At 39.6% G+C, this 26,941-nt stretch overlaps 3 protein-coding genes across 21 annotated transcripts; 2 read left to right on the top strand and 1 right to left on the bottom strand.

Annotated features, from left to right (window-relative positions):
* The first annotated feature begins 27 nt into the window (after positions 1 to 27).
* Positions 28 to 3,222, top strand: prxl2c (peroxiredoxin like 2C). The gene is made up of 6 exons (XM_086075589.1): positions 28 to 248; positions 450 to 518; positions 1,361 to 1,414; positions 1,483 to 1,588; positions 1,661 to 1,795; positions 1,990 to 3,222. The coding sequence occupies exons 1-6, from the start codon at positions 63 to 65 to the stop codon at positions 2,118 to 2,120; spliced, it is 681 nt and encodes a 226-aa protein (XP_085931715.1). The 5' UTR covers positions 28 to 62; the 3' UTR covers positions 2,121 to 3,222.
* A 613-nt stretch (positions 3,223 to 3,835) lies between these two features.
* On the top strand, positions 3,836 to 22,088 carry cdc14b (cell division cycle 14B). 18 transcript variants are annotated; one of them, XM_086075577.1, is made up of 16 exons: positions 3,836 to 4,216; positions 5,184 to 5,274; positions 5,986 to 6,061; positions 6,409 to 6,501; positions 6,590 to 6,666; positions 9,417 to 9,483; positions 9,549 to 9,699; positions 9,786 to 10,016; positions 10,100 to 10,238; positions 11,788 to 11,953; positions 12,472 to 12,569; positions 17,293 to 17,319; positions 17,408 to 17,530; positions 19,490 to 19,640; positions 21,289 to 21,354; positions 21,465 to 22,088. In XM_086075577.1, the coding sequence occupies exons 1-15, from the start codon at positions 4,105 to 4,107 to the stop codon at positions 21,310 to 21,312; spliced, it is 1,626 nt and encodes a 541-aa protein (XP_085931703.1). In that variant the 5' UTR covers positions 3,836 to 4,104; the 3' UTR covers positions 21,313 to 21,354; positions 21,465 to 22,088. The 18 variants fall into 18 exon arrangements, 13 of the variants coding, with proteins under 13 accessions (XP_085931703.1, XP_085931699.1, XP_085931698.1 ...); XM_086075573.1 differs by having other exon boundaries at positions 17,293 to 17,340; XM_086075572.1 differs by having other exon boundaries at positions 17,293 to 17,340; positions 17,405 to 17,530.
* LOC147173661 (intracellular hyaluronan-binding protein 4.L-like) lies at positions 21,995 to 26,425 on the bottom strand. 2 transcript variants are annotated; one of them, XM_086075588.1, is made up of 9 exons: positions 26,293 to 26,425; positions 25,954 to 26,194; positions 24,361 to 24,484; positions 23,798 to 23,926; positions 23,652 to 23,723; positions 23,497 to 23,574; positions 23,164 to 23,338; positions 22,323 to 22,511; positions 21,995 to 22,238 (listed from the first exon to the last, which is right to left on the bottom strand). In XM_086075588.1, exons 2-9 carry the CDS (start codon positions 26,186 to 26,188, stop codon positions 22,212 to 22,214), a joined length of 1,029 nt encoding a protein of 342 aa, XP_085931714.1. In that variant the 5' UTR covers positions 26,189 to 26,194; positions 26,293 to 26,425; the 3' UTR covers positions 21,995 to 22,211. The 2 variants fall into 2 exon arrangements, with proteins under 2 accessions (XP_085931714.1, XP_085931713.1); XM_086075587.1 differs by having other exon boundaries at positions 21,995 to 22,219.
* Positions 26,426 to 26,941: the final 516 nt, after the last annotated feature.

Below are 26,941 nucleotides of genomic sequence, written 5' to 3'. Positions count from 1 at the left end.
ATGGTAATTGGGCGTGACTTTCCAGCCTGAGCTGAACGCCTAAAAATAGTCCCAAAACAAAAATGGCAGAAGTGAAGTTGCCCATAACACGACAAATCGAGAGCGAAGCTACTCCGGAGGGTGGATCTCCTCCGGTCAGCGTGCACCTCCAAGACGTAGAGGATTGTTTCATTTACGACCGCCACGGAACGCCCCTCCCGTTCAAGTGTTTGTACCAAGACAGGAAGTCGATCATTATTTTTGTGCGGGTAGGGAGAAACTTCATTTGCCGTCCATCTATTTGGCAGCAACGGTTAAATAAGTGTTGGAAAGTAGCATTAAGTGAGCTTGGGTCTTGTGCAGAGGCGGGGGAAAAAAGCTGAATTTATAAAGAAATGTACAACAAGATGACACTTTTTTGTTAAGTGTCTTGTGGTGGTTTTTAACCTCTCCCAAAAATGTTCCTGTAGAATTTCTTGTGTTACAGCTGCAAAGAATATGTGGATGATCTAAGCAAAATACACAAAGAGGTTCTAGAGGTGAGTCCTGACTCTCAAATACTTCAAATTCTGCTTCTTCTTCTGCTACTGCTACTACTAGTACTACTAATAATAATAGTAAAACGTTTGGGGTTTCTTCCTCCACACAATTTAAACCCTGGTTCCCTGGTGTCTTAAAAACATGTCTCAACAAAGGTTGAGGTTTGTTGGCAATTACCACATCTCTTGTCTAGCTGAAATTAGTCTGTTTTGTGCATATGTGTGCAACTGTATACTTACATATACCATTGGGCCAATGGAGAGTCAAACTTTTCGCTACCATGACGACAAGGGTGTTGTGACTGTGAATGGTTTCTCCTTGTAGAATGCAGGAAAATAAAGTATGTGCCTATGAAAGCAATTTCGTTCGTGGGTGCAGCACTTCATACATGTCTGTGTGTGGATCCATGCATATGGCACATGGACACAACATGGTTACAGTTTCACCAAGCAATTAAGTTCTTGTGATGTTCAGCTTGTCACCACAGCAACGCACTCACATGATTTGATTGACATGTTTGTTTGTTTTTTGCTGGATGACCTTCCTGAACATGCCCATTTTTTTTATCTTGGCTTGGGACTAGCAGTGACTAGGTATTGATGTACTGACTGGGAATCGGGCAAGAGCCATCCGCCTGAAAGGTTAACTGTATATTAAAGCATCTTATCAGAAGCTAACAGTTAGCTAATGCTAATAATGCACTCAAGATTCAATGCAACTCTTACAACAGTTATGGTGTATTCTATTTAAAACAAAACAAAAAAGACAAATGCAAAATACAGTTATACAGACTAAGAAAGCTTTTTTTTTGTAAAATCTTCTTCTTTTTTTTTTTTTGCAGGATGCTGAAGTTAGTCTAGTTGTCATTGGTCAGTCTGCTCATCATCACATACAGGTATGCACTTTTCTTAAATGTATGAAGTACTGTGTTAATGTAGCATCCAGTCAGGTTTTGGCGTCCAGCCTTTCTGCACACTGACAGGATACGCTCATGAGATCTACGTGGACCCCGAAAGGATCATTTACCATAAGCTCGGCATGAAACGAGAAGAGACATATACAATCTCAGGTGAAACTCAGTAAATACAGATGAATGCCACATTCATGCCATGAATGAGGATCCTTTCATTTCTGTTTGAAGCCCAACCGAGTCCTCATGTCAAGTCTGGTGTCTTTATGGGCCAAATGAAGAGTATATGGAGAGCCATGACGTGTCCTGCATTCGATTTCCAGGGCGATCTCCATCAGCAAGGTGGCGCTCTCATTGCAGGACCAGGTCAGATTTGCTCTCGCTAAATGATCTTCTGTCACTGTCGATAAGTGCTTCTCAATTATTATTATTTTACACAAAGTAAAATAAAATGTATTGCACAAACATTTTGAATATTGAACTCAAAATATGAATACAACTAAACTATACTTCTGCAGTGATTTTTTTTTTCATCATAAATTTTTTCCAACTCTTTGCAGGCCCCCAAGTGCATTTCTCCCATTTTGACATGAACCATCTGGACCACATGCCCATCAACTGGCTGCTGCAGCTCGCCGGAGTTCAACGCACTCTCAACTTCACCAATAAACCAAAAGTCATCCATTTGTAGCCGGCTGGCATACCCAAAGTATTGATTCTGCTTTGCAACACAGAAGTTAGCGATACTGGGTGCTGAAAAAAGTTTGGGGAATACTCGCCAGTGTCTCAATCCTAACTTGACTGCGAAACAGCTGAATAAGTCTTACATGTCTTTGCATGAGATTCAAGAACATATGATTTGTAGAACGTATCTGTCACGGACATTTGCTGTTTTTTTTTCTTACTATAATGTCCTCACATTTGGGAAAGGAAAGCCATATTTGCCAGTGCGCTTTTCAGCTGTGTATTGAACACCAAGAAAACATGAACACACTCACAAATAAAATGTGTGTTAAAATAATTTAACAACACTACAATAGAAGTTTTATGTTTTATGCTGATGTGTTTTTTTCCACATTTGCAATGTGTTTTAAAAAGTGTTTTGATAAGTGTAAATGTGTTTAAAGTATATGGGAGGGACAAAACTATATATAAAAAAAAGACGTTTTTATGGTGTCTCCATATTGTGGGTGTTTATTTATGTGTATGGACAATACTAATGTCATTAAATTCAAGGTATTGCAATTGCACACATTAATTTAATTTACTTAATAAATTCATACTTATCAGCAAAGTTCTTCCTTGGCCCAAATACGCATTACCTTTCAATAATGTGGAATTGTAGTTTTGTGAGCAATAATGTGCCCTGATACATATGTACCGTATTATGTCAAAGTGACCGCTGTGAAATTAAAACAACAAAATGAAGTGATGGCACGGCCTTTGGGTCCCAGGAAGAAAAGTATCACTTGGGCCCTGCTTGCCCCCTTTCCCATCACAAGCCTAAGACTTTTGCACAATACTGGAGTTGTGTGGTCCCATGGTGAAACTTATTCAGCTGTCTAGCAGTTTTAACATGAAAATGGCTGACAAAAAAATCAACTTGACATTTACAGTATATACACATTTGTATGATGTGCTTGAGTGTTAATCAGGCACACTTAACACCGCTTTCTATTGTCCGTTTAGGTAGCAATATGTGTGTATTTTGTGTTTGGGGTTGATATAAACAGTGTTCATTCCAAAGAGCTCATTTGTAATGTTTTGTTAAATAAAGTACAGTATAGTTTCTATTTCTTGAGCACATTACATTTATAAAACCAACATTCATCCATTTCCTGTCACTTATCCTGTCCGTGTGAATTGGAGCATTCAAGCTGATTTTGGGGGCCTGTCAATCACATAGACAAACAAACAATGGGCCATTTACGGTCGTCATGCATGTTTTAAGAATGTAGGACGAAGCCAGAGAAAACTCACACAGCCTTGAGGAGACTCCACGCAAATTCAACACGAGCTGAGTTTCGAACTTGGAATCCTTCAGCATGCGGAGCGGACACGTTAACCGTGACATCGGGAAATGACATCAATATGTATTATGTGAAAAGAGGAACGTAAAAAAATGGATTACCTAAATGTGTACGATAAGCATGGACTGCGCTGCGGGGTGGCCCAACTCAGATCCACATCTTACTATTGACTTTTATTTTGGTTAGTTAAAAAAAATAATTAAAAAAAAAAGGTGCAAATTATGGTTGTAAATGGCTCAGTGCTTAGGTCTTAAAGGTCCGCCAGTGATTTCTGTTATATATAAAAAATAAAAATAAAAGTACAATGTCTCCATGTAGCGCATTGGGCACGGCAGATGACGTCACCGCCCTTGCACGGTCACGGAGATAGGGGAGGCTTTATTCGAGCAGCAGGATCATTTCTCACACGCCGTGGTTAGCCTACTGCACAACACTGCACACTACGTCACATGCAGGGGATTCTGTCAGCACAGAACCTGCCCCTGCCTAGTTTGCACGTCACCGCCAACAACAGAGAAGAAGGGCTTGGAAGCACGGTTGACATTTTGGTGCACCGCGAACACGCAGATGTAGGGGGAAAACGGCGAGGCCGTGCAAGAGGAGGAATCATAATCATGCGTGCCTTGCTGCAGCCCTGAAGGCGACATGAAACGCAAGAGCGAGAGGAGGCGAGGGGAGTCGAGGAGGAAGAAGTGCTGCGCAGCCCAGCACGGCTCAGAGGCGGAGCCAAACTCGGATATTTACATTGAGATTTCGGGTAAGGGTTGAACCCAGTCAACTTTAAACCGAGTTTGCACATCGCTGCGTGGACACAAAATGGCCCTTTTTTGAATTGACGCGCAGTGATTTTTGTTTTCCTCAAACGTGGCCACACCGCGCGTTCCGATACCGTTAATGCATGGTGCGTTTTGTTGTGCGGGGATTCGATTTAATCACACAGTCGTAAAACATCCACAATTATCATCACGGTCATCAAAATAGTTCTTCCACAATTGTTTGTTTGTTCTTACATAGTGGTGTTATATTCATCGAAAGAGTGACGTTTAACAACACTTAAATGGTCATACTGACGTCCTTCATCCGTTCTGACCATAGACTTCATGGAGGAGGAGGGGGGGGGGGTCTCCCGAGTGTCTGTGATTGGGTGCGAACACAACCCAGTAACCGCCTTGTTAACGTTCCCGCAGCCTATCGCGTGTCAGAACAGGAGAACTTTAAAATAAAATGGGAGGGATTGATGGCAGCTTCCTCGAATGGCGTCAAGCGTTGAACCCATGTCGACCAATGGCGTTTCGCGGTGGCTGAGGGGCGGAGCCAAACGCGAGCTCACTTTTAGCATAGTGCGCACTTTGTCACATGAAACTCGCCCATCGCGTTCATCTCCAGGAAGACTTTTGTTTTCAGAACGTCAACTTGCACTTTTAACACTTTTAACTACAGCGCGGGAAGTTTGCCGCACGATTGATCCGTACTTTTGATTTTTACAAAATAGTTTTAACGGGAGTTATGTGCACGTTCTTGTGAGGAGAAATCAGGTTGGCCATGTTCAAAACAGCTCAGGGCAACATGACCGCGGACGATGTGTCGTCACGATGCATTGAGCTTCTCAAGGGTAAATGACTGCAGCAGCAAAATAAAGGAAATCTGCCTAAAGTGGAGACCGCAGACGCGAGTGAGTATGCCCGGCAAAGCAAGTAACTTACTTCTTCGTGTGCACTTTGTAGATCAATTGTATTTCGCCATCCTTCAACAAAAAATCAAAAGTTCGACAGGACGTCACTGCTTCTGCGTAGACGAAGAGCTGGCATATGAGAAGTAAGTCAACAGTTTAATGCAATTGAACTTTTAGTCCTGTGCTTTATCTACTGAATGTACTAAAACAGTACTGTACTAAAGGTCATTGAAAATGGGCGGACCCCACCGCGAGTTTTTTTTTATTTATTATTATTATTTTTTTACATGCATTACAAAAGTGCATTTTTGTTAAGTGTTTTGATGGTCTAAAACTAGACAACCTATGTACGTTTTTCTTCTTATTATTATTTATGCTATAGTAGTGCAGATTCGCAGTTCACTCATCACAACCTTTTCAAGTATCCTAATTGTAATTTTCCTGCTCTTTCTGAAATGCCCAAGATGCCACCAAAGCTCAATGTAAATAGGAATTGTACGATAAAATGATACAGCTCGACTTTGGGGCAAGCTTTTTTTTATGTTGGGAGGAGCCAAATTTAGTCTTGAGTTGTTAACAGAGTCTCCGCCACATGAGCATTTGCGGACTAAATACAATAAGCCATTTTTAAGGTATGATTCTGCATGAGTTCTTAAAAAAAAAATTATTTCACGTTCATCATTCAGAAACATCCAATAATAGGAACTTTAACATATGTTTAATTGAAAGTAGCTCAAATTCAGTACAATTATCTTTATGTGTGCACTCCGCCGCCTAAGAGAGGATTTGAATAAAGGAAAAGTGTCACACAAACTTAACAAAATGGCAGTCATTCAAATTGTGTTCCCTTACAGCTTCTACGCAGACTTTGGCCCCCTCAACCTGGCCATGCTTTATCACTTCTCTTGCAAGCTGACAAAGAAACTCAAGGTAATTAGGACACTTGGCAGTGGTCTCTTAAATACGTACAGTGGAACCTCCCAGGTCCAACCATTTTTCCCATAACAAATTATGGAAAGAGAAATAATCTGACACCGAGTCAAACTTCATATATAATCTTTGAAACTGTTATCTTTTCTCTCATGTGTCTTCCATGACCCCGAAGCCCACCACATCTCAACATCCTTTCATTAACCCCCATTTGCTCCACACCTGTTCAAACAAACGCTTAAAAAGAAACACGGCCGCTCCGAAGGGCTAACATGTTCTGTTAATAGTACAATTAAAATGTCCCTGTCAGGTAAACGGATGTCACTTAATAGTACGTCTCTGCACAGTCCTGTACACTTTCAAGGAAGAAGATTGTATTTTATACCTACGGTGACCAGAAAAAACAAGCCAACGCTGCCTACCTGATTGGCTCATATGCAGTGAGTAGGAACAGCAGATTTCTACTCTATTCCATTTGTATCATAACTATTCTACTATTTAATGTATGTATTATGTCTCTGTGTGTAGGTGATGTACCTTAACATGACGCCAGAGGAGGCCTACAGTCTGCTGGTGTCAAAGAACCGCACATACGTTCCATTCAGGTAAAACTGCTGGATGTAATTTTTTTCTGAATCTGACCTATTGACTTAAGTTTAACATTATAAAGTCACATATTAGCTGATGTTTTACTTAAGGTTTTTTTTTTTCTCAAATTGGTTCACAATAACACATTTGAGATGTTTTTGACATGTCCAAGTACAAAAGAAAAAAATAAGGAATTTTACATATGAACTCATTCACTGCCATTGACGGCTATAAATGTCAAAAAATTCATTTTAACTATTTTTATTAGTTTAACATATTTTCCCACTTTTGTTAACAAGAGTATGAAAACCTTTTTTTTTTGTACATCTAGAACAGATTTAAAAAATATATATATTAATCGTGAGTTAACTAGGGAAGTCATGCGATTAATTACAATAAAAAAAATTAATTGCCTGTCGCCCCGAATTTTTAAAAATCTTGTCTTTTTTTCTTTTTTTTTTCATTCACTGCCATTGACGGCTATAAATGTCAAAAATTCATTTGAACTATTTCTATTAGATTAAAAATGTTCCCCACTTTTGTTAACAAGAGTATGAAAACCTAGATTTTTTTATTGTACATTTGAACAGATATAAAAATTGTGATTAATCATGAGTTAACTAGTGAAGTCATGCGATTAGTTACAATTAATAATTTTAATTGCCTGTCACTCCTAATTAATAATCTTTGTTTTCTTTTATGAATTTATGGCAGTAAATGAGTTAATTTAATATATATGTGTTAAATAAAAATATTTAAAAGTGAGCTTGTTGATTATTTTAATTAATTAATTTAAATACACATATAGGTGTTAGAAAAAATCGATTCGGCAATATATCGCCATATTACAGCGTGCAATTCTCGAATCGATTCGATATGCGCAGGCATGTGATTTTTCCGCTAATTCGCGGAATTCTGCTTTTTTTTATCTCCCCCCCAAAAAAAAAATCCGATTTCGTCTCTCTACAGCATTCCGTTTTAGTGTTTCCGCAACTGAAATGAAACCGATCTTGCGATTGGCGGAAGTCTCCGTGTTGACCAATAAGAGCGCTTGTTATAAAGGCATAGGCGTATGCCATTGTTTGTTGACCAATAAACGCGCTTGTTATAAAGGCACAGGAGTATGTCATTGTTCATTTCTCAGACGTTTTTGCCGGGTGTTTAAAGAAATGTCCGTGATCGAACGCAAAGATGCTCCGCGAGTTAAGGAAATTGACAAGATCGTAAAAAACAAGTTTCGATGGGACTGGTTAGAGAAGGATATATCTACAAATGTTGGAAAGAAGACTGTGACGAATTTGTTCAGTGACTTTATTCGGAAGATCGATCGTGACTATGGTGGGAGAGGTTTCAAAGCTCTTGAAAGTCACGCAAAGAGCAAAAAACACGTGAAAGAACTCCAGTCAAGAACAACAAATTATTCCATCGCTGGAAGTTTCGGTGCCCGAACGAAAACTCCAAAACTTTACGGCCTCCATCCCTTATTGACATCACAATCGGAAGCGGTAATCGAGAGACGTGATCCACCCCAACAACCTGTACCAGTTGCTGACAGAGTCGTGAATTTTGAGGTCGGTGGTAAACGTTTCAAATTAATCGAAATCAAATTTTCGAAAATATTATAACGTAATAAAAATGGTCATAAATATTTAACATGGTTAATCATTGACACAAACTCAAATGAATGCTGCATGTTTGCACTTTTCAGGTTTCAATATGTTGACTATCTTGATGTATGCAGTTACAGAGATGATCTTAGTCAATCCGAATGCATGATTGTGTTTTTACCAGAGCTTGCTGCATGAGGTATTTTATGTTTTTGTTATGCATTATGTATTAAATTAAGAATGATTGATTAAATGATTTATTGCATGGTAAATATATATGATGATATTCTCAGTGATAGTTTTTAAAAGCAAAGGCAGTCCAATGTTTTTGAATGTGACTGATTTTGAGTTGACTAAAACTGCAATTTTATATGGGATAGTTCAATATACATTGAAAATTTATGCTGTTGTTTTGTCTATTTCTTTGTCATCTGAGTGCATTGAAAGTACTCAAAAACACGGAAAACCCATGAGCTCTGGACCTAGCTGAGTGCCCGCGGCCCCCAGACCCCCGGCTAAATTTTCAGATAATTTCACTTTGGTCAAATCACATGCCTGTATGCGGCCGCATCGATTTTTAAACATCAATTTTTTTTATGGGAATATTCAACAAAACATCTTACTTAGGGTTAGGATTCATACATTAAGCATGGAAGAATGTTATATTAATGGAACATTAAGCCGTAATATTTTATTTCAGTGCTGTTCAAAAATGAAGCACACTGCAACCTGTTTGTTAAATGCAGTGGCTAAATTATAAGCCTGAATTTTCAGATGAATAAATAATTTTTTATACAAATCTTACAGTCTACAAGTTTACTGATTAGTATTTTCTAAATTTGAGTAAAAAAAAATCACAATAATCAATTTATAGATTCGTATAGGGATTAATCGGTATCGAATCGTGCCCTATGAATCGCCAGGTACTAGGCAATTCGCACCCCTAATCACTACTAATGACCTGGCCCACCTGTCTGGTTTAAAAATCAAATGTGGCATTTGAGCACCAAGGTTTTAGAGTGTTCGGGTGTTCCTAACATTGCGGCCAGTGAGAGTGCAGCAAACGCGGCTTTAACAGGAGAAAAATGAAATCAGTTTTGTTTGAAAATGTTGAATAAGAAGTAGAAGTTGAAACCCTGCCTCAAAATTGTATCTCATAGAGATGCCTCGTTTGGAACCTGCATGTACAATCTGAATATCCTGGACTGCCTGCGTGCCGTCCACAAGGTAAGCCTCGCCGCCGCCCGCAATTGCCGAGTCATGTTCCCACTTATGAAACGATCCCCTGCCAGGCACTGCATTACGGCTGGCTCGACTTCTCCGACTTTGACGCGGAGGAATACGAGCACTACGAGAGGGCAGAAAATGGCGATTTGAACTGGATCATTCCGGGAAAGTTCCTCGCCTTTAGCGGCCCTCATCCTAAAAGCAAAATAGAGAACGGCAAGTTTACTCCAGCGTGATGTTTCTCAAACCGTGTTAAATATATATATATAGCGGCTCGCGTTCATGCCTGGTTTCATCTTCAGGCTACCCTCTGCATGCACCCGAGGCCTACATCCCGTACTTCAGGAAACACAACATCACCGGTGTGATCCGGCTCAACAAAAAGATGTACGACGCCAGGCGCTTCACAGACTCGGGCTTCGAACATCATGACCTCTTTTTTGTGGATGGGAGCACGCCCAATGACGCCATTGTCAGAAAGTTCCTCAACATCTGTGAGAACGCAGAGGGAGCCGTCGCCGTCCACTGCAAAGGTATAATAACAACCGCAGCTGAGCAGGAATAAACAACAGCAAATGAGCAAATTCCTCTTCACAACGCTCCGGGTGTTTTTCAGCTGGTCTGGGGCGAACCGGCACTCTGATTGGCTGTTACATGATGAAGCATTACAGCATGACAGCGGCGGAGGTCATTGCTTGGATTCGGATTTGCCGCCCGGGGTCCGTCATCGGACCTCAGCAGAACTTTGTTGAAGAGTAAGTGCCTAAGTTAACTCATTTACTGCCATCAATTCGTTTTTAAAAAAAGATTATTAAAAATTAGGGGCAAGAGGCGATTACATTTTTTATTGTAATTAATTAATTAAACTCACGATTAATCACACATTTTACATCTGTTCTAAATGTACAATAAAAAAATTCTGGGTTTTCATAATCTTGTTAACAAAAGTGGGGGGAAAATGTTAAACTAATAGAAATAGTTCAAATTCATTTTTGACGTTTTTAGCCGTCAATGGCAGTGAATGAGTTAAAACAACCAATCGAACGCTCAAAATCTCAATCTCTCTTACCGCTCTCAATTTAAACCTTTAAACCAAGTTGTCAGAAAAAGAAGAACTCTCGATAAGTACAGATACCTAAAAAAAATGACTTGACACCACTGCTCAGTGGTCACGCACAACAATGCAGCCACACTACTGTTACTTTGATTTGACAACACAAAGACCTAAAATGCTTATCACAAGTACCATAACACTTGTAGAATTGACAACTTAGCAGCTTCACCTTTAAATCTAACTTGAAATGGACTTTGGATTTCCCCCCAAAGAATCAGCTAAGAACAAAAATATATTACGAAACATACGTTTGGTATAAATAATACTTAACTGTGCCAAAAAATCGATTCTCATAAGAATCACGATTCTCATTTAGTACGATTCAGAATCCATTTTAAATGTCCCAAAATCGATTTTATTTAAAATATTTTATACTGTCTTGCCTTTGTCTGTGTGTGCCTTTATTTGGAGCGCTGTTCATGTTGTACCCTAATTGGCCACTGAGGGGCAGTGTGGTTTCACGTGGTCTAATACACTGTTAAATTGTAGCCACATTGGAGAGTAGAAGGAAAAAGTCACGATCAAGTTATCCCAATAAAAGTTGTTTTTTTGCAGTGAAGCCGTTCTTTTAAGTGATAAAAGCGCCGCGAGTAGCGCGCTAATTAGCATTACCCAGTCAGACTGGAGTAGATCATTACAATTCCTTGTACATCTATAGATTGAAGCAAATATCATTTTGAATCAAAAATCATTTTTAATCGAAAGTCAATTCTGAATCGAATCGCAGGCCCAAAAATCGGAACCGAATCGTGAGACATTCAAAGATTCCCAATACAATACAATACAAAAATACTTTTAAAAAATGTCAAATGTCTGGAATATACTGGTACTAGCATAATTTTCTGATCTTGCGAGGGGCACCAGTTTTTCCTCAATCAACGGCAGAGAGAAATTCCATAATCAATTAACAGTGATTTTTAATTAGACATGGATGTGAATCTGAATGTTCTGAAAAAAGCGTTGTAGGGGTCTGCTTTGAGTAGTTGTGTCATTTCAGAGGCCTTTGTGGATGCAGCGCAGATCCCCGTAGCTGACGACAAACTCGACGATACTAAATCAATAGCCAAGTTGTACACTCTGTTGTGCAAGACACAATTAATCGGCAATCAATTAAACACGGTCAACAAAATGTTTTAATAATCAATTATCATTATAATCTTAGGATAATGTGCTGTGATGTTTTCGCTCAGGAAGCAGAACAGCCTATGGGCAGAGGGCGATGTCTTCCGGGAGAAGATGTTAAACGAAAGGAAGAATGGTAAACTGGCTGTGACCAGAATCCTCTCTGGAGTTGATGACATAACCATTAACGGCAGCAACAAGAACAGAGCATCCAAGAAAGGAGAGATGGAACTGGTACGTTTATGTAAATTATTTCTAATTTGGTGTAATATGTTGTGACTAAGAGGTGTTATAAAAAAAATAGTTTTGCCGATATATTGCGATATTACCGTGCACAATTCTCGGCCAAATCGATTTTTTAACATCAATTTTTGATGGAAATATTCAACAAAACATCTTACTTGAGGTTAGCTTTTAAACCAAGAGTGCCATCTAGAGGAGCAAAAAAATATCACAGGTGCTTCGTAAAGCTTCATTTGTCTGTCTGTCTAGATAGCTGTTTAGCTAGCTAGCTAGCTAGCTGGGCCATTTAAATCAAGAGTGCCATCTAGAGGAGTCAAACAATATCACAAGTGTTTCATGAAGCTTCATTTGTCTTATTTTTTTTTAAATCGCAATAATCGACTTATAGATTCGTATCATGATTAATCGGTATCGAATCGTGATACGGATCGAATTGCCAGGTGTGAGGCAATTCACACCCCTAGTTGTGACTGTATTAATTTGTTGTTGTTGTTGTTTTGCCGGGTTAGGGTTATGACGACGACGAGGATCGGAACGGCCTGACACAGGGTGACAAACTACGAGCCCTGAAGAGCAAGAGGCAGGCCAGATCCTCCAGCTCATTATCGTAAGTCGTAAGATAGACCTCCACTCTCATCCACTGCCAAATCAATCCATTTAAATAAGATTATTATTTTTTTCTCTGAAGAGGGCAATGTTGTTGTAATGTTTGATCATTTCATTGGACCAGCACCTGAAGACGGTATTTATTAGGTTGGGGGCATGTTTTCTTATAAGACTTCTGCTACTTGACGAGCTAGGCGTATTCTTGAAATAGTCCTCATCTGGGAGGAATGTACGGCAGTCTGTAATCGATTAGTCGTGTCAGGAAAGAGTATGCCGAAAAAGCATTTGCGTCGTTCCGGCCGGTAAGCACAGACGTGTGGGGAAACTAAGTAGGAAGCTAAGCCAGGACAGATGATGCGCATGTGCCGCGATCCAAAACCAGGGCTCCGTCGGCCACTGCCAATCTTCCCGTGTGGCTGTTGTCCCTGTGCCAGGCAGGTGGTAGCGCTCTGCTGCGGCCTGACAGGCGCGCTCTGGCCAGCGTGTTGCCTGTCGTTTAAAAGATAGCTGAGGGAGAGTGTTGGTGTGGAGAGGAATGAAATGGATGTGAGGTTTGAAGGAGGTAAGAGCATGTCGTCTCTCATTTGTTTTCAAGCCGGATACTCTTCCTGTTGAAATGGATGGCTGATTTCATTTTGGGTTTTTTTGGCTTTGCTACGACACGGGTTTGCAATCAGTACAGTAGATGCGCTACATTTACCCGTGCCCTCTCATGGACTTGCTGTTTTTGCTAAAAGCTATCCTTTGGTCTGCGGCAAATTCATGCTCCCGATGAAGATAAGCTATTCGTAAAGGGAGCGCTCCCCAATTCCTTGCCACCCCCTTTTTTTTTTTAGAAAAGGCTTGTACAATCATCTCATTTGAACTCATTCACTGCCGTTGACGACTATAGACGTCAAAAAATCATGTGAACTATTTCTATGAGTTTAACCATTTTTATGAAAACCTATATTTTTTTATTGTACATTAATAACAGATCTCAAATTATATTAAAAAAATACTTATTTTTAATATATATTTTTTAAATTAGGCCCGATAGGCACAAATTTTATATCTGTTCTAAATTTACAATATTTTTTTCCTAGGTTTTCATACTCTTGTTAGCAAAAGTAGATTTAGTAGTAATAGTTCAAATTAATTTTTGACGTCTATAGCCGTCAATGGCAGTGAATGAGTTAACATAGTGGATTCTATATCTCAAGCCACATTGAAACTATTTTAGATTTTTTTTTGCCCATATGTTACGTTACTGATTTTTTTTCTCTTGCAGCGTGAACAGTGCAATTCCATTATTATTATTTTTTCAAATCCAAGTCAGTCCTCTTTGTATGTGGAACTAAATAGAATGTGTATCCAATGTGACTGCAGTCTGGACGCTCAGGTCGTCCTCATCTGACCTCGATGTCATCAAAAGTCAAATGTGCATTTGGATAGACCTTTCACAATCGTCCTTGAATTTGTAAAATATCCCACTTTAATCCAACTTGAAACAAAAGTATTAAGTGTACATTTGTGGCGATGGTAATAATTCAGCCACGTGTTTGGTAAATTGTACGCAGTATTTACGTATACTGTTCCACGTGACGTGTTTTATACACGTGTGTCATTTCACGGATGCATTCCATTCGCATTAGAAGTCACATTTGGTTTTGTAATGTGATTGACTGCATTAAAAGATTCGATTTTTTTATTTTTATTTAGTCCATAGCTGGATTAACATGGTTGCTTCAAATCAAAATGGCTGACTTCCTGTTCACTTTCGTGCATGGGTCTTTAAAACATGGGTTCCGTGACGATAGACACGTCCACGCAATTTTGTGTCTTAAAAAACTAATGTAGGCATTTTTTGGGGGGGGTGAGAGGTAGGTCATAACGAATTTTTAGTGAAGCACTAATACTCCTTTTGTTCACATGAGCGTCAGACAGTCAAGTGTTTTGCTGGAATCAAACATCTTTCTCCCAAGGGAACCATGTGGCAAGGTGAAGATTTTCTTGCGCTTTCGGCCCAGTGGTTTATCAGTAGGGGTGGGAATCTTTGAATGTCTCATGATTTAATTCGATTCCGATTTATGGGCCTGCGATTCGATTCAGAATCGATTTTATCACCAATGATTTTTGATTCAATCTATAGATGTCGAAGGAATTGTAATGATCTACTCCAGTCTGACTCGCTAATGCTAATTAGCGCGCTACTCGCGGCACTTTTATCACTCCAAAGAACGGCTCCACGCTGCAAAAAAAAACAACTTTTATTGGAATAGCTTGATTGTGACTTTTTCCTTCTACTCTAATGTGGCTACAACATAACAGTGTATAAGACCACATAGAACCACACTGCCCCTCAGTGGCCAAACCGGGTACAACATGAACAGCGCTCCAAATAAAGGCACACACAGACAAAGGCAAGACAGTATAAAATAATTTAAATAAAATCGATTTTGGGACATCTAAAATCGATTCTGAATCGTACTAAATGAGAATTGCGATTCTTATGAAAATCGATTTTTTGGGCACACCCCTATCTATCAGCGTTGCTATCCAAGCATCTAACCCCCAGCTGAGCACTCACATCGAGCTTCACTGTTTTACACTAAAGAGCATGACATATTTCACTGCAGATAATGTAAAAGCACCTTTTCTGCCTTTTCCCTCCGCACCCTTCCATGCATGGCAACGAACACGACATACGACATCCTCGGACATGCACGCTCATACACGCCTCGTAGATGTCTTTTAATATGTCTTTGTGTTTAATGTTCACTAAATGTTGGGTCGAGTTCACGAGGCTTTACTGCCTGTTTTTGTATGTTTCATTGAGACTGGATCAGTATGAGTGTAACGTTGAAGCTTGGTTACTCGATATTTGCATTCACCAGACATGCTGTCAAAATGCTACACTTCTGATACTTAATTGGTTTATTTTAGCATTTGCCGTATTTTATGAGTATGCATAGTAGATTATTGCTATACTAAAATAGTAGCATGCTGATTTATATTTTGTTTATGGAATGAGTGGAGCATTAAAATCCACCTGTTTTTATCCACCTCAGGAGGCGGCCATTTTGCCACTTGCTAGTGACGTAAAATGACATCACAGCTGCTAAGGGCTCAGTTAACTCATTTCCTCCCAAAAACATATAAATACGTTCTATTTTAAATATTACCATGGTCCCAAAAATATTTATACGTTTTTTTAAATGTTTTATTTATTTATGCTAGAGCATACAAAAGGCTTTGATGCAGAGAATGCATGAAGCTATGGTAGGTAGGTAATTACAAAAACGGCCAGCAGGTGGCAGCAGAGTATAAGAGATCAACCAGGGCCATGTTGCAAAATGCTGTTTCCCCCACTGTTTTAAACAGATTTGTGAATGACTTAGCTATATTCTAATGCTAATTGCTGCAAAACGGAAACAGATAGAAAAATTCTTTTGAGACTTTAATCTTTCCTTTGTTGGGTTCCATGTTTTTATAGCAATAGAACACAATATTCAAAATGCAGTAAAACAGTTGGGAGCGAAGGGGATTGCTTCAGTGAAAATGGCTGGGAGTGAATGAGTTCATGACCAATCACAGCTCAGTTTCAGGAAACAGGTGGGCCGTGATTGGTCGTTACCTGAGACCTGAGCAACTCTAATATCATTTTCAGTCAACAGCAAAAGGCAAAATGACCGCCCCCTGAGGGGGATAAAAATGGGTGAATTTTGCTGCTGAACTCATATTCCACAAACGACTAGTGGGGTTACATAGATCATATTGAAAAGAAAGTTTCTCCGAGAAGAAAATCTGATCGACTCAAAGTTTGGGTTTTTGTTCTTTTTTAGGACAATTTGGCCGGACACCAATGAAGCAGTATCTTTGCGAAAGTGTCTTTTTGGTGTTGGTGATTCAAGAGAATCGTGATTGCTCGATCGATCCAGTCCCAATGTAAAAAAAAGCAGAGCGTTGCCGACCTTGTGTTCCGCCCAGCCATCTCTTGTCTTTCCTTTTTTTTTTTATTATTATTATTATTACTACCCCTCCTCTTTTTTTTGTTTGCTCTTGATGGATTTGTCCTCCTTCTAGATGGCTGGTAGCCATGCTGCTCTCCTCCCTGTGTAGCCTTGCCCTGTGGTGGATTGTGTATGGCTTCCCTTCTTCCATCCTGCATTTCTGTATAGACAGGTTAGGATTTCTATGAGTTCCACCGGCCGGTGAACCCCCTCAAAAAATGTGCCAAGTGCCCCAATCTGGATCGATCACTGAGAATGCTGTAAGTGAACTCCCAAGCTAAATCTGACATACAGTCACGCGGGGGGGATTAGAGCACCTTGCTTTCTTCTTCTTGCTCATTTTTATGTAAGAATAAGTGACTTTGGTTATCAGGAAAATCATATCAGCTCTAAAATTAAATTCTTAGCACTATTTTTATTATTTATACATTAAAAATACTTTTAGTTTTGCAGGCATTTAAAGTGAACAAGAAACAGAAAAAAAGGTGGCTTAATGATTACTTTACTACCTTGACTGTATGTTTAAAAAAAAAAATCATGTTGGTATTTCTCGGGTAAAACTAACTACTGTAGTGTAAAGGAAAGGGTTATCTAGCGTCACATTGTGCATTTACCCTACTACTAGTACAGTATTTTGCTTTGCTAACATCACCTGGCTGTAATGAGTGAAAAAAACAAAAAAAGAGTAAATCTGCCCGCCTCTGCAGTCATGTCAATCATGTGTTTTCACAGGCAAGAAGAGAATAAGATTCACACAAGGTCAGCATCACAGTCTCTTAAGTAAGCTTTGCGATATCGCGCAACACCGAACATGGCAGCAATGACCTCACCGTCTCCTCTGCAGCAGGGCCGTCCTTCAGGCCAGCGTCCAGAGCTGTAAGACTGGCGTCAACTCGATGGCTCTGTCAGACCGCTCCGACGCCAGGAAGAGGACCAGAACCTCACTGCCAGCCAGTGGAGTAGCATGCAGGTCAGTGTGACACGTAGATGGGAGAACTATAAAGGCATATCGCTACCAATTAGTACAGTTTGGTTCATTTCAGTATGGTATTCAATGCCTCCCCCCCCCCCCAATCTGTCAAGGGTATTCTCACGTAATTTTGAAATTAATAAAAGTATTTAAAAAAAAAAAAAGAATCAAAAACGGAGGATCAACAGAATTTAACGCATCGGTTGGACTGAGAGATGCTAACAAAATGGAGAACAAAGTCTGCATTTACTGTGATTGGTTGTTGCTTGAGCCCTGAGTAACCGTGATGTCATCTTCAGTCGACAGCATGTGGCAAAATGGCCGCCCCCCTGTGATGGATAAAAACGGCTAGATTTGACTGCATAACTCTTATTCTACAAATGTAATATTAATCAGAATGTAATATTTAGACTAGGGAGGTCACATATAACCTATTATTGTCAAGAAATGTTTAAAGGGAAAAAGTTAATATTTTGTCCAGAATTAATGTGATAACTTCATTTTTCATGAACAATTAATACCTTTAAAAACAAATTTTCCAACTTATCATTACTCATGGCTCAGTTTGCTGACCAAACCAAGAAAACAGGTAAGCCAGGATTGGTCGTTACCTACTTCCTCAGCACAGGTGATGTCATCTTCAGTCGACAGCAAGTGGAAAAAGTTGTTTTTAAAGTTATTCACTGCCATTGACGGCTATAGACGTAAAAAATTCATTTGAACTATTTCTATTAGTTTAACATTTTTTTCACCACTTTTCTTAACAAGAGTATGAAAACCTAGAAAAAAAATATTGTACATTTAGAACAGATATAAAATTTGTGATTAATCGTGAGTTAACTATTGAAGTCATGCAATAAATTACAATTTAAAAATGTAATGACCTGACGTGATTTAAAAAAAAGAACAGCTTATTACTTATAACATACGATATTATTGCCCAAAAATGTTGGGGGGTTGACTTCCCCTTTAACTCATTCACTTCAAAAAAATACCCCAAAGATTATAAAAAATTAGGGGCGACAGGCAATTACATTTTTTTAATTGTAATTAATTGCATGACTTCACTAGTTAACTCACGATTAATCACAAATTGTATATCTGTTCTAGATGTACAATAACAAAATTATAGGTTTTCATAATCTTGTTAACAAAAGTGTGAAAAAAATGCTAAACTAATAGAAAAAGTTCTAATTAATTTTGTATGTTTATAGCCGTCAATGGCAGTGAATGAATGAATGAAAAAAAAGACAAGATTATTAAGAATTTGGGGCGACAGGCAATTCAAAATAATAATTGTAATTAATCGCCTGACTTCATTAGTTAGCTAACGATTAATCACAAATTAATCACAAAATAAATGTACAATAAAAAAATTCTAGGTTTTCATACCATTAACAAAAGTGGGGGAAAAAAGTTAAACTAATAGAAATAGTTCAAATGAATTTTTGACGTTTATAGCCGTCAATGGCAGTGAATGAGTTCAGGGCAACAACAACAAAAAAAGTCTACTTTGACGTCATTGTGGTTAATACCAGAACAAAAGTGTGCCAAAAGCTGATATGGCACGTATTTCATACGCTTGTATAGGGAGGTCCTATTTATGACATAATGCGAATTTAGATCGGAGCACACTCTTTGACCCACACTAAAGCAGTCGTAAAGTCATAAAAGTAAATATTTGTATGAAAAACACTTTTAGATCACCAGTGTGAAGCAATAACGTGAAAAATAGCAAATAGGGCAGAAAATGTGTCGCTTTTCCGCATGTTCTTAGTCCACTATGTAAAGTAGGCCAGACAAATGGTAAGGCAACAAATTGCACTCCATGCCCAACTGAACCAAACTGCACCGTCAGCAATGTGTTGTGTCGATGCCTAATATGTCACGGACAAGGCAACCCCGAGGTTATAGCCACTCATGGAGCCCAACTTTTACGCGTCCCCTCTTCTCTGCCAGCTCCATATGTGGCAGCCCACTGGTGGGCTCCCTGAGCAACTTGCATGTAGTGGCCAGCAGCAGGGAACCGGTGTGTTGTGAGCCGTGTGGCGGCCGTAGAGATGCGGCCAACACGTGCGGTCACGTCAACTTAAACATGGCGCACTTGCAGGCAAGCTCCCCTACTGAGATACACAATTCACTTCCCTTGCTCTCTGTGATACTAGTCAGGGCTCTAGAATGCGACCAATGTGGGCTCTCAAGTTTTTCACACACAATTTCTTTTTAAATAGAAATATTAATAAAATATGTAAAAATCGTCTTATTATGGTATGTTGCATGCAAAAGCAGAACCAACAGAACAGAAGGGTTTTATTTAATTTGTGTGGCTAAATGCATTTGACAAAATTAAAGGCCAAACGATCGAATCAGGTGGTTGCTTATTAGGGGTGTGCCCCAAAAAAATCGATTCTCATTTAGTACGATTCAGAATTGATCGAACAGTGTATTAGACCGCGTGGAACCACACTGCCCCCTAAGTGGCCAATTAGGGTACAACATGCACTTTTATCACATGAAAGAACGGCTCCACTCTGCAAAAAAACAACTTTTATTGGAATAACTTGATCGTGACTTTTTCCTTCTACTCTCTAATGTGGCTACAATTTAACAGTGTATTAGACCACGTGAAACCACACGTGCCCCTCAGTGGCCAATTAGGGTACAACATGAACAGCGCTCCAAATAAAGACACACACAGACAAAGGCAAAACAGTATAAAATAATTTAAATAAAATCGATTTTGGGACATTTAAAATCGATTCTGAATCGTACTAAATGAGAATTGCGATTTTTTTGGGGAATTGATTTTTTTAGGGGCACACCCCTAATAAGCAGCCACCTGATTCAATCGTTTGGCCTTTAATTTTGTCAAATGCATTTAGCCACACAAATTAAATAAAACCCTTCTGTTCTGTTGGTTCTGCTTTTGCATGCAACATACCATAATAACAAGACGTTTTTTTACATATTTTACTAATCGATTTTCTGCCACACCACTATTGGCTTCCTCTTCCTTTTAATAATTTGCTTTTAAAAATGTACTCAATTTAAAATGTTCCATCATAGTAGCAGCAGCATCCAAAACATCAATGATATCATTTATCATGGTATTTAAATATATATATATATATATATATATATATCCCATATTGTCATCATCATTGTAATCAGGTATATATAGACTGGCAATAGCTGCAGATGAGCACAATTGACGGCTTAAAACCCAACAGGTTGAAGTCATAAGCAACACTGAGGGAGCGCATTTTATGTTACCGGAATTGTGCTTCAAATAAAGAACTTTATGATGACCAGATTCTTATTCATTCATCAATCAATATCACCTTAAAAGGCAGGCAATGTAGTAGAAGAAAAAAAAAGTGTCTTTCTAGAGCCCTGCTAGTTCTAGTTGGGTTTTGGCAGCAGTTAGATGATTGGATACAGGTCAAAATTTGTGATAGTTTGGAGTGTCTTCTCGTGATAAATGTTATCAAAATGTAGTTAATTACAAGGCTGCTGTCACATACAACCCAAAATAACAGAAAAGAAACAATCTTTCCTGCCAAGTATTTCAAGTCTGCCTGCACTTCCTTCCAGTGGCACTGCTTGCATGTCCTCCAAAAGTGAGAGTTTGGAGTATGACTGGCTATAGCTTCCCTTGTTCCTTCTCTTGCTTGCCCGCGACTGTCACTCGTCTCCATCATTCCCGTTCCCGCTATTCATCTCCTCCTTCTGCCCCTTTTCTGTTTGGCACACAACAGACCCGCCGCCTCCAGAGGACGTAAAGCTCGCCATTCTTTGCAATCTGAGCGATTTTCTAAACTTTGGTATCTATCTCCCATCTTTTTGCTCATAATGCTTTTAAAGTCTTTGCAACGTGAAACGGACAGTATTCTAATTCAAGTGTTTATCTCCATTGATGTTTCTTGTTCTTCAGTCACTCCATACCTAAAGCAAGAGCTCCTTTACTCCGGTGAGCCAGCCTGTGGAAACCCTGAAGACTGACTTGTTTTATTTTCTGTATGTTTTTTTTTGTTTTGTTTTTTTAAATGGTCCTAATAATTTTCTGTTTATTAATCCTGTGAAGCAGACTGAAGGTCCAGATCAGACTTTGAATCATTTTGTAGCCTGAATGTCCATGCTCAATACAGCGTACACTTATCTCAATACTATTATGCACTTGTGAGATGTTCAGCTGTTGTATTTCTTGACTGTAAATATTTACTTGGAAAACATGTAAATATTTTTGTACCGTTAAGCAATGCTAAACCGTCCTACATATCTACTGTTATGAATAAGAATACTCATTTGAAGCATATACTGTATAATCACTTTTTAAGAATAACCCTGCTGTCCTTTTTCGTTAATGTAACCGCAACAAATGTTTGTTTTTTTATTTCATACGAACAGATCACTCACATCTATACTGTATATCTATGTTAAAAAACAACGACAAACAAACCGCAGTAATATTTGCAAAAGGCTTTATAAGCAGAGTGACATCAGTGAATGGGAACAAAAACCCAGCAGAATAAAACACCAACCCTTGAGACCCGCAGAACCATGACATTTGTTTTCCTGTGCAACCCATTTCCCCACACTTGGCTACATGAAGCACGAACTCAGTCATCTGCCTGCTGATAATGCTGGGAAGTCTTCTGGGTTGTCGGGGTCAGGAGCCGCTTCACCCACCTGTGAGCAAGCGGCGCGGCTATTAGCCAACAAGCCGACCAAAAAAAAAAACGAACTCATGTTTGTTTACATAAAGCGATGGAATTGAGGCATAAATGCTGACCTGCTCCCGTGTGGGTTTGACTTTCTCGGGGTGGTTGAAGAGTCCACCGCGAGCCCCCCTGCCTCTTCCCCCTCGAGACGGGCGTCCCAGACTACCAAAGTTGATGTCCATAAGGGAGGTGATGTCATTCACCGACCGCCGGAAGAAATTACCTTCGCCCTCCATTTCCTCCACATGCTCCTTGAGAAGCTGGACATCGGATTGTACACGACCAATTAAATGCTTAAATGTTATTTTCAGCTCACAGCAAGTAAAAATGGCCGCTCCCTAAGATGGATAAAAGACTGGAGTTTGCTGCTTAATTCATATTCTACACACGCAATATTAATCAGATATACATTGGACATTTTTGGGTTGACTTCCTCTAAGACACAGGTGTCAAAACTCCGATCCTCGAGGGCCGGAGTCCTGCAGGTCAACACAGCTGATATATGATTAGCTCATCAGCAAGCTCTGCATAAGTCTGATCACGATCCTGCTGATTGGAATCAGCTTGGGTTGGAAGAGGGAAACCTCCAAAACCTGCAGGACTACAGCCTTTCAAAGACCGGAGTTTGACACCCATGCGCTAAGATTTTAGGCATCATTTGAGCAGCTGAGGTCATCCAGCTGAAATTCGAGTACATACTTCAGCTGTGCTTTAATTCATATTTTTTTCTATTATTATTATTATTTTTTGTATTGTTATTGATCTGCTCCATCAAGTGTGGATGTATATGACCAGCAACTTTTTAACAGTGAGAGATGAGAGTTTATACTGTACAGGAGGAATTGGAGGCAGATCCGAACTCGGATTGTTGGACGATGCTGTGTCGTCTCGTCTGAATGTTTGCATACTCGCCTCTGTGCGTTTAGACTTGTGGATGACTTTGGCCTTTGATGGAATCACGTTGTCCGCTTTGCGGATATTGAACTCGGCCTTCGGACGATTGACCTCCTGCAAGGCCTTCCATTCATCTAGAGTCATCTCCATGGCAACCTGAACCATCATTTCTCCTTCCTCCTCAGGAATTGCACTAGTGGGGGGAAAAAAAAGACATTTTACAGCAACTTTCATACTAGGGGAAAAAAACCAGGTTCGCAATAAAACCTTCTTTTGGTAAAAAAAATAAAACGCCATCAATGTTTACATCTTTGATAGGTCAGGACCAAGATATTTAGATGCGGTACTCACACGTTCTGGTTGTCATCCACTGGTGCTTGAGGCTCCTCAGCATGTGCCTGAGCATCAGGCGTCGCATCCATTAGCTCGCTTCAGGAACAAAAACGAGTGTTGCGGCTTAATCAAATGTAACAATATGACAGCTTTGTAGACGGGCAGACACGCACCTCGCTGGTTCTTCCACGCAACCCCAGTTCCAGGGACCTCTGCCGCCCCTCTTCTCATCAGGCGAGATACCACTACACAGAGTATCAACAATGGGAGAGCTCTTAAGAACCTCCCAGTGTGTGTCAATAAAAAAAAAAAAACTTACGTTCCATTGTGACGGTCAAATTCTCTTTTGCCCCTGAGGACAAAATTATTAGCGTTCCTCGTGTATCCTCCTCTCCTACCCCTGCCTCCCCCTCGGCTCCTGGGGTCGATAACTGGATCATTGGAAGGCCTTTCGACAAAATTAGGTCATTAATTTTACGTTACTTTACGGTAGCTCAGTGATTCCTTAAGTGTTAAAATCACCGCTTAAGTACTGTTCAGTTGTATTTAATTCAAGTTCAGTCAATCTGCATTCAAAGTTGAAGAACTGTTTTGAATCATTTAGGTACATTTATTAACTTATACACAATACATTTTAATTAAATCAATAAGTATTTTTTTTTCTATATTTAAGCGGAGTGTTAATGTTCAAAACATTATACAACAGCTTAAAATATTAGCAATATTTAGATAGTGAATAAAATATTTAAAAATACTTTACTGTCCTTTTTTTTTCTTTTTTCTTTTTTCTTTTTTAATCAACATTCACACCTACTATGCTACTCTAAAGTTGTGCACAATTGCTGAATGACTCCTAACAAATCTAAAGTCTTGAAAACGTACTTGGGGATGGAGAATTCCTGTGGGTACACAGCTGGGTTGGCCCGGCGCTCCTCAAAGACGGCCGTCTTTGAGCCTCTCGTCTCTGCTCTGCCATCCCCACTGGCACGAGCTGGCTGCTTGCAAACTAGGGAGAGAACATGGTTCATTACTACAGTTAATGGCTTCCACTCAAAAGTCACCTTCTTCCATCTTGCTACTGCCTCCATGTTAACGTGACAAATCGTATAAAACAGCCTTTGAACAAGAAACTGACAGCTCACCTAATATTACAAAAAAAGATATTGATCTTTTTAGTAGGGGTGTGCCCCCCCCCCCCCCCCCAAAAAAAAGAAAATAGCGATTCTTCATTAGTTCGATTCAGAATCGATTTTAAATGTCCCAAAATCTATTTTATTTTAATTATTTTATACCGTCTACCCTTTGTGTGCGCCTTTATTGGGAGCACTGTTCATGTTGTAACCGATTTGGCCACTTGGGGCAGTGTGGTTCCAAGCGGTCTGATACACTGTTAAGTTGTAGCCACAGAGAGTATTAGGGAAAAGTCACGATCAAGTTATTGCAATAAAAAAAATTGTTTTTCCCCAGCGTGGAGCCGTTCTTTACAGTGATAAAAGTGCCGCGAGTAGAGCACTAATTAGCATTAGCGAGTCAGACTGGAGTAGATCATTACAATTACTTGAACATCTATAAATTGAATCAAAAATCATTTTGAATCAAAAATCGTCCTTAATCAAAGATAGATTCTGAATCGAACACCCAAAAATCCTAATCGAATCGTGAGACATTCAAAGATTCCCACCCCTACTTTTTAGTGTTCTGTAAACAGATGCATAGTAACTATTAGGGGTGTGAATTGCCTAGTACCTGGCGATTCGATTCGTATCACGATTCATAGGTCACAATTCGATCCCGATTAATCCCGATGAGAATCTAGAAATTCATAATGGCGAAAAAAAATTAAACTCTAATTTAGAAAATACTAATCAGTAAACTTGTACATGTACTCTGTAAGATTTGTATGAAAATGTATTTATCAGAAAATTCAGGTTGCAGTCTGTTTCACGTTTGAACAGCACTGAAATCAAATATTAAGGCTTAATGTACCATTAATATAACATTCTTCCATGTTTAATGTGTAAATCCTAACCCCAAGTAAGACGTTTTGTTGAATATTCCCATAAAAAAATTGATGTTTAAAAATCGATTCGGCCGCATATTGAATCGATTTGAGAATTGCGTGCTGTAATATCGCGATATATTGCCAAATCGATTTTTTCTAACACCCCTAATAACTATAAATCGATATAAGGACTATATAATTCGTTTCTTAATGTATTAGTTTAAGCATGTTGATAAAATAAAGTTGAAGAATGTCAAAGTGGCCCTGGCATATCTGTGCACAGCCCCGAGAGGACAAAGTTTGGACACCTCCAATGTAGGGGCTTGTTTGGACTATCAAAACCTGGAAAGCCTGCCAGTATTCACTAGTAGCAGCTGACAAAGCAAACTGACTGCTCTTGGCAGCGGAGTCCAGTCTAGAAAGGAGTTTGTTCTGTGTAGCACAATGTGGACATGGCATTGTTTGTCACGTACCTGAATCAGGTTCTGGAATCGCAATTTTCACGACGGGCATACGTCTGTCCCTCTGGGATTCCTTCTGTCCAGGTTTCTTCTGCTTTGCCTTTTTTTCGTCCTCCTCCTTCTTCTTCCCCCTCTTTCTCTCATTCTCGCGCTCCACCTCGCTTATTAAGTCCAACGGGTCCCTGTCGTCGTCGGGAAGATTTCCGAACCTGTTGGCCACAACGCAGCCGTAGGCGTCCGGCAGCATCTTAATCTAGAATGGGGGGAGGGAAGAGAGAGAGAGAAAGCAAAACGTAAAACTGTTTTAACGATATGTTGTTGGATTTTTTGGTAACAAACAACTTCACAAACCACCGGTTTCTTCCTTCACTGGTGAGAAGTGAACACCAACCGACGTTCAAGTCTCCATTGAGCTTCGAACAAAAGCGCGACAAACTCCATCCACTTTTATAAATGTTTTGCACGTGCGCGTGAAAACACAGCCACGCCCCCTCATGAATACCCGTCTTGTTGATTTGTAATGACGTCGCCAGTAAAAGGCGGTTATTATTCTGAGAATGTTGAGGGGTTTGAAATCACATAAAAGCTGTTGTGACTCCAGGTGATGTTTTGTTTTTGTTAATCAAAGAAAAAAAGAAATGAAGCTGAATTATTGCTTCTTTCTTTTCATTTGTTCCCTACAACCATTTGACCTTTATATATCCAGGTGAAGCAATTGAGTACATTCTCATTCGCATTGCCGACCCAATTCACCTATATTGTGACTTTTTAAACATGATCAGTGTTGGTGGTTGATGGTCTTGAACCAGGTCCCCACGGGCAGATGACGATAACCACCACAAATGACAGATTGAAAGCGGCAATCACGAAGAAGCCGTTCAGGAGGCGTGTACGGGAATGAGCAGGTGGGTGGCGGTGGGGACTACGTCATGCTGAACAACTGACGTATATGTATCGTCTCGTGTATTGAGCCAAATTGAGTTTATCCCAGTTTTACCTG

Source organism: Leptonotus elevatus, chromosome 5 (assembly GCF_054856555.1).
Source record: "Leptonotus elevatus isolate MCC_2025b chromosome 5, RoL_Lele_1.0, whole genome shotgun sequence".
Classification (NCBI taxonomy): Eukaryota; Metazoa; Chordata; class Actinopteri; order Syngnathiformes; family Syngnathidae; genus Leptonotus; species Leptonotus elevatus.
This window is presented reverse-complemented; position numbering and strand designations above follow the sequence as displayed.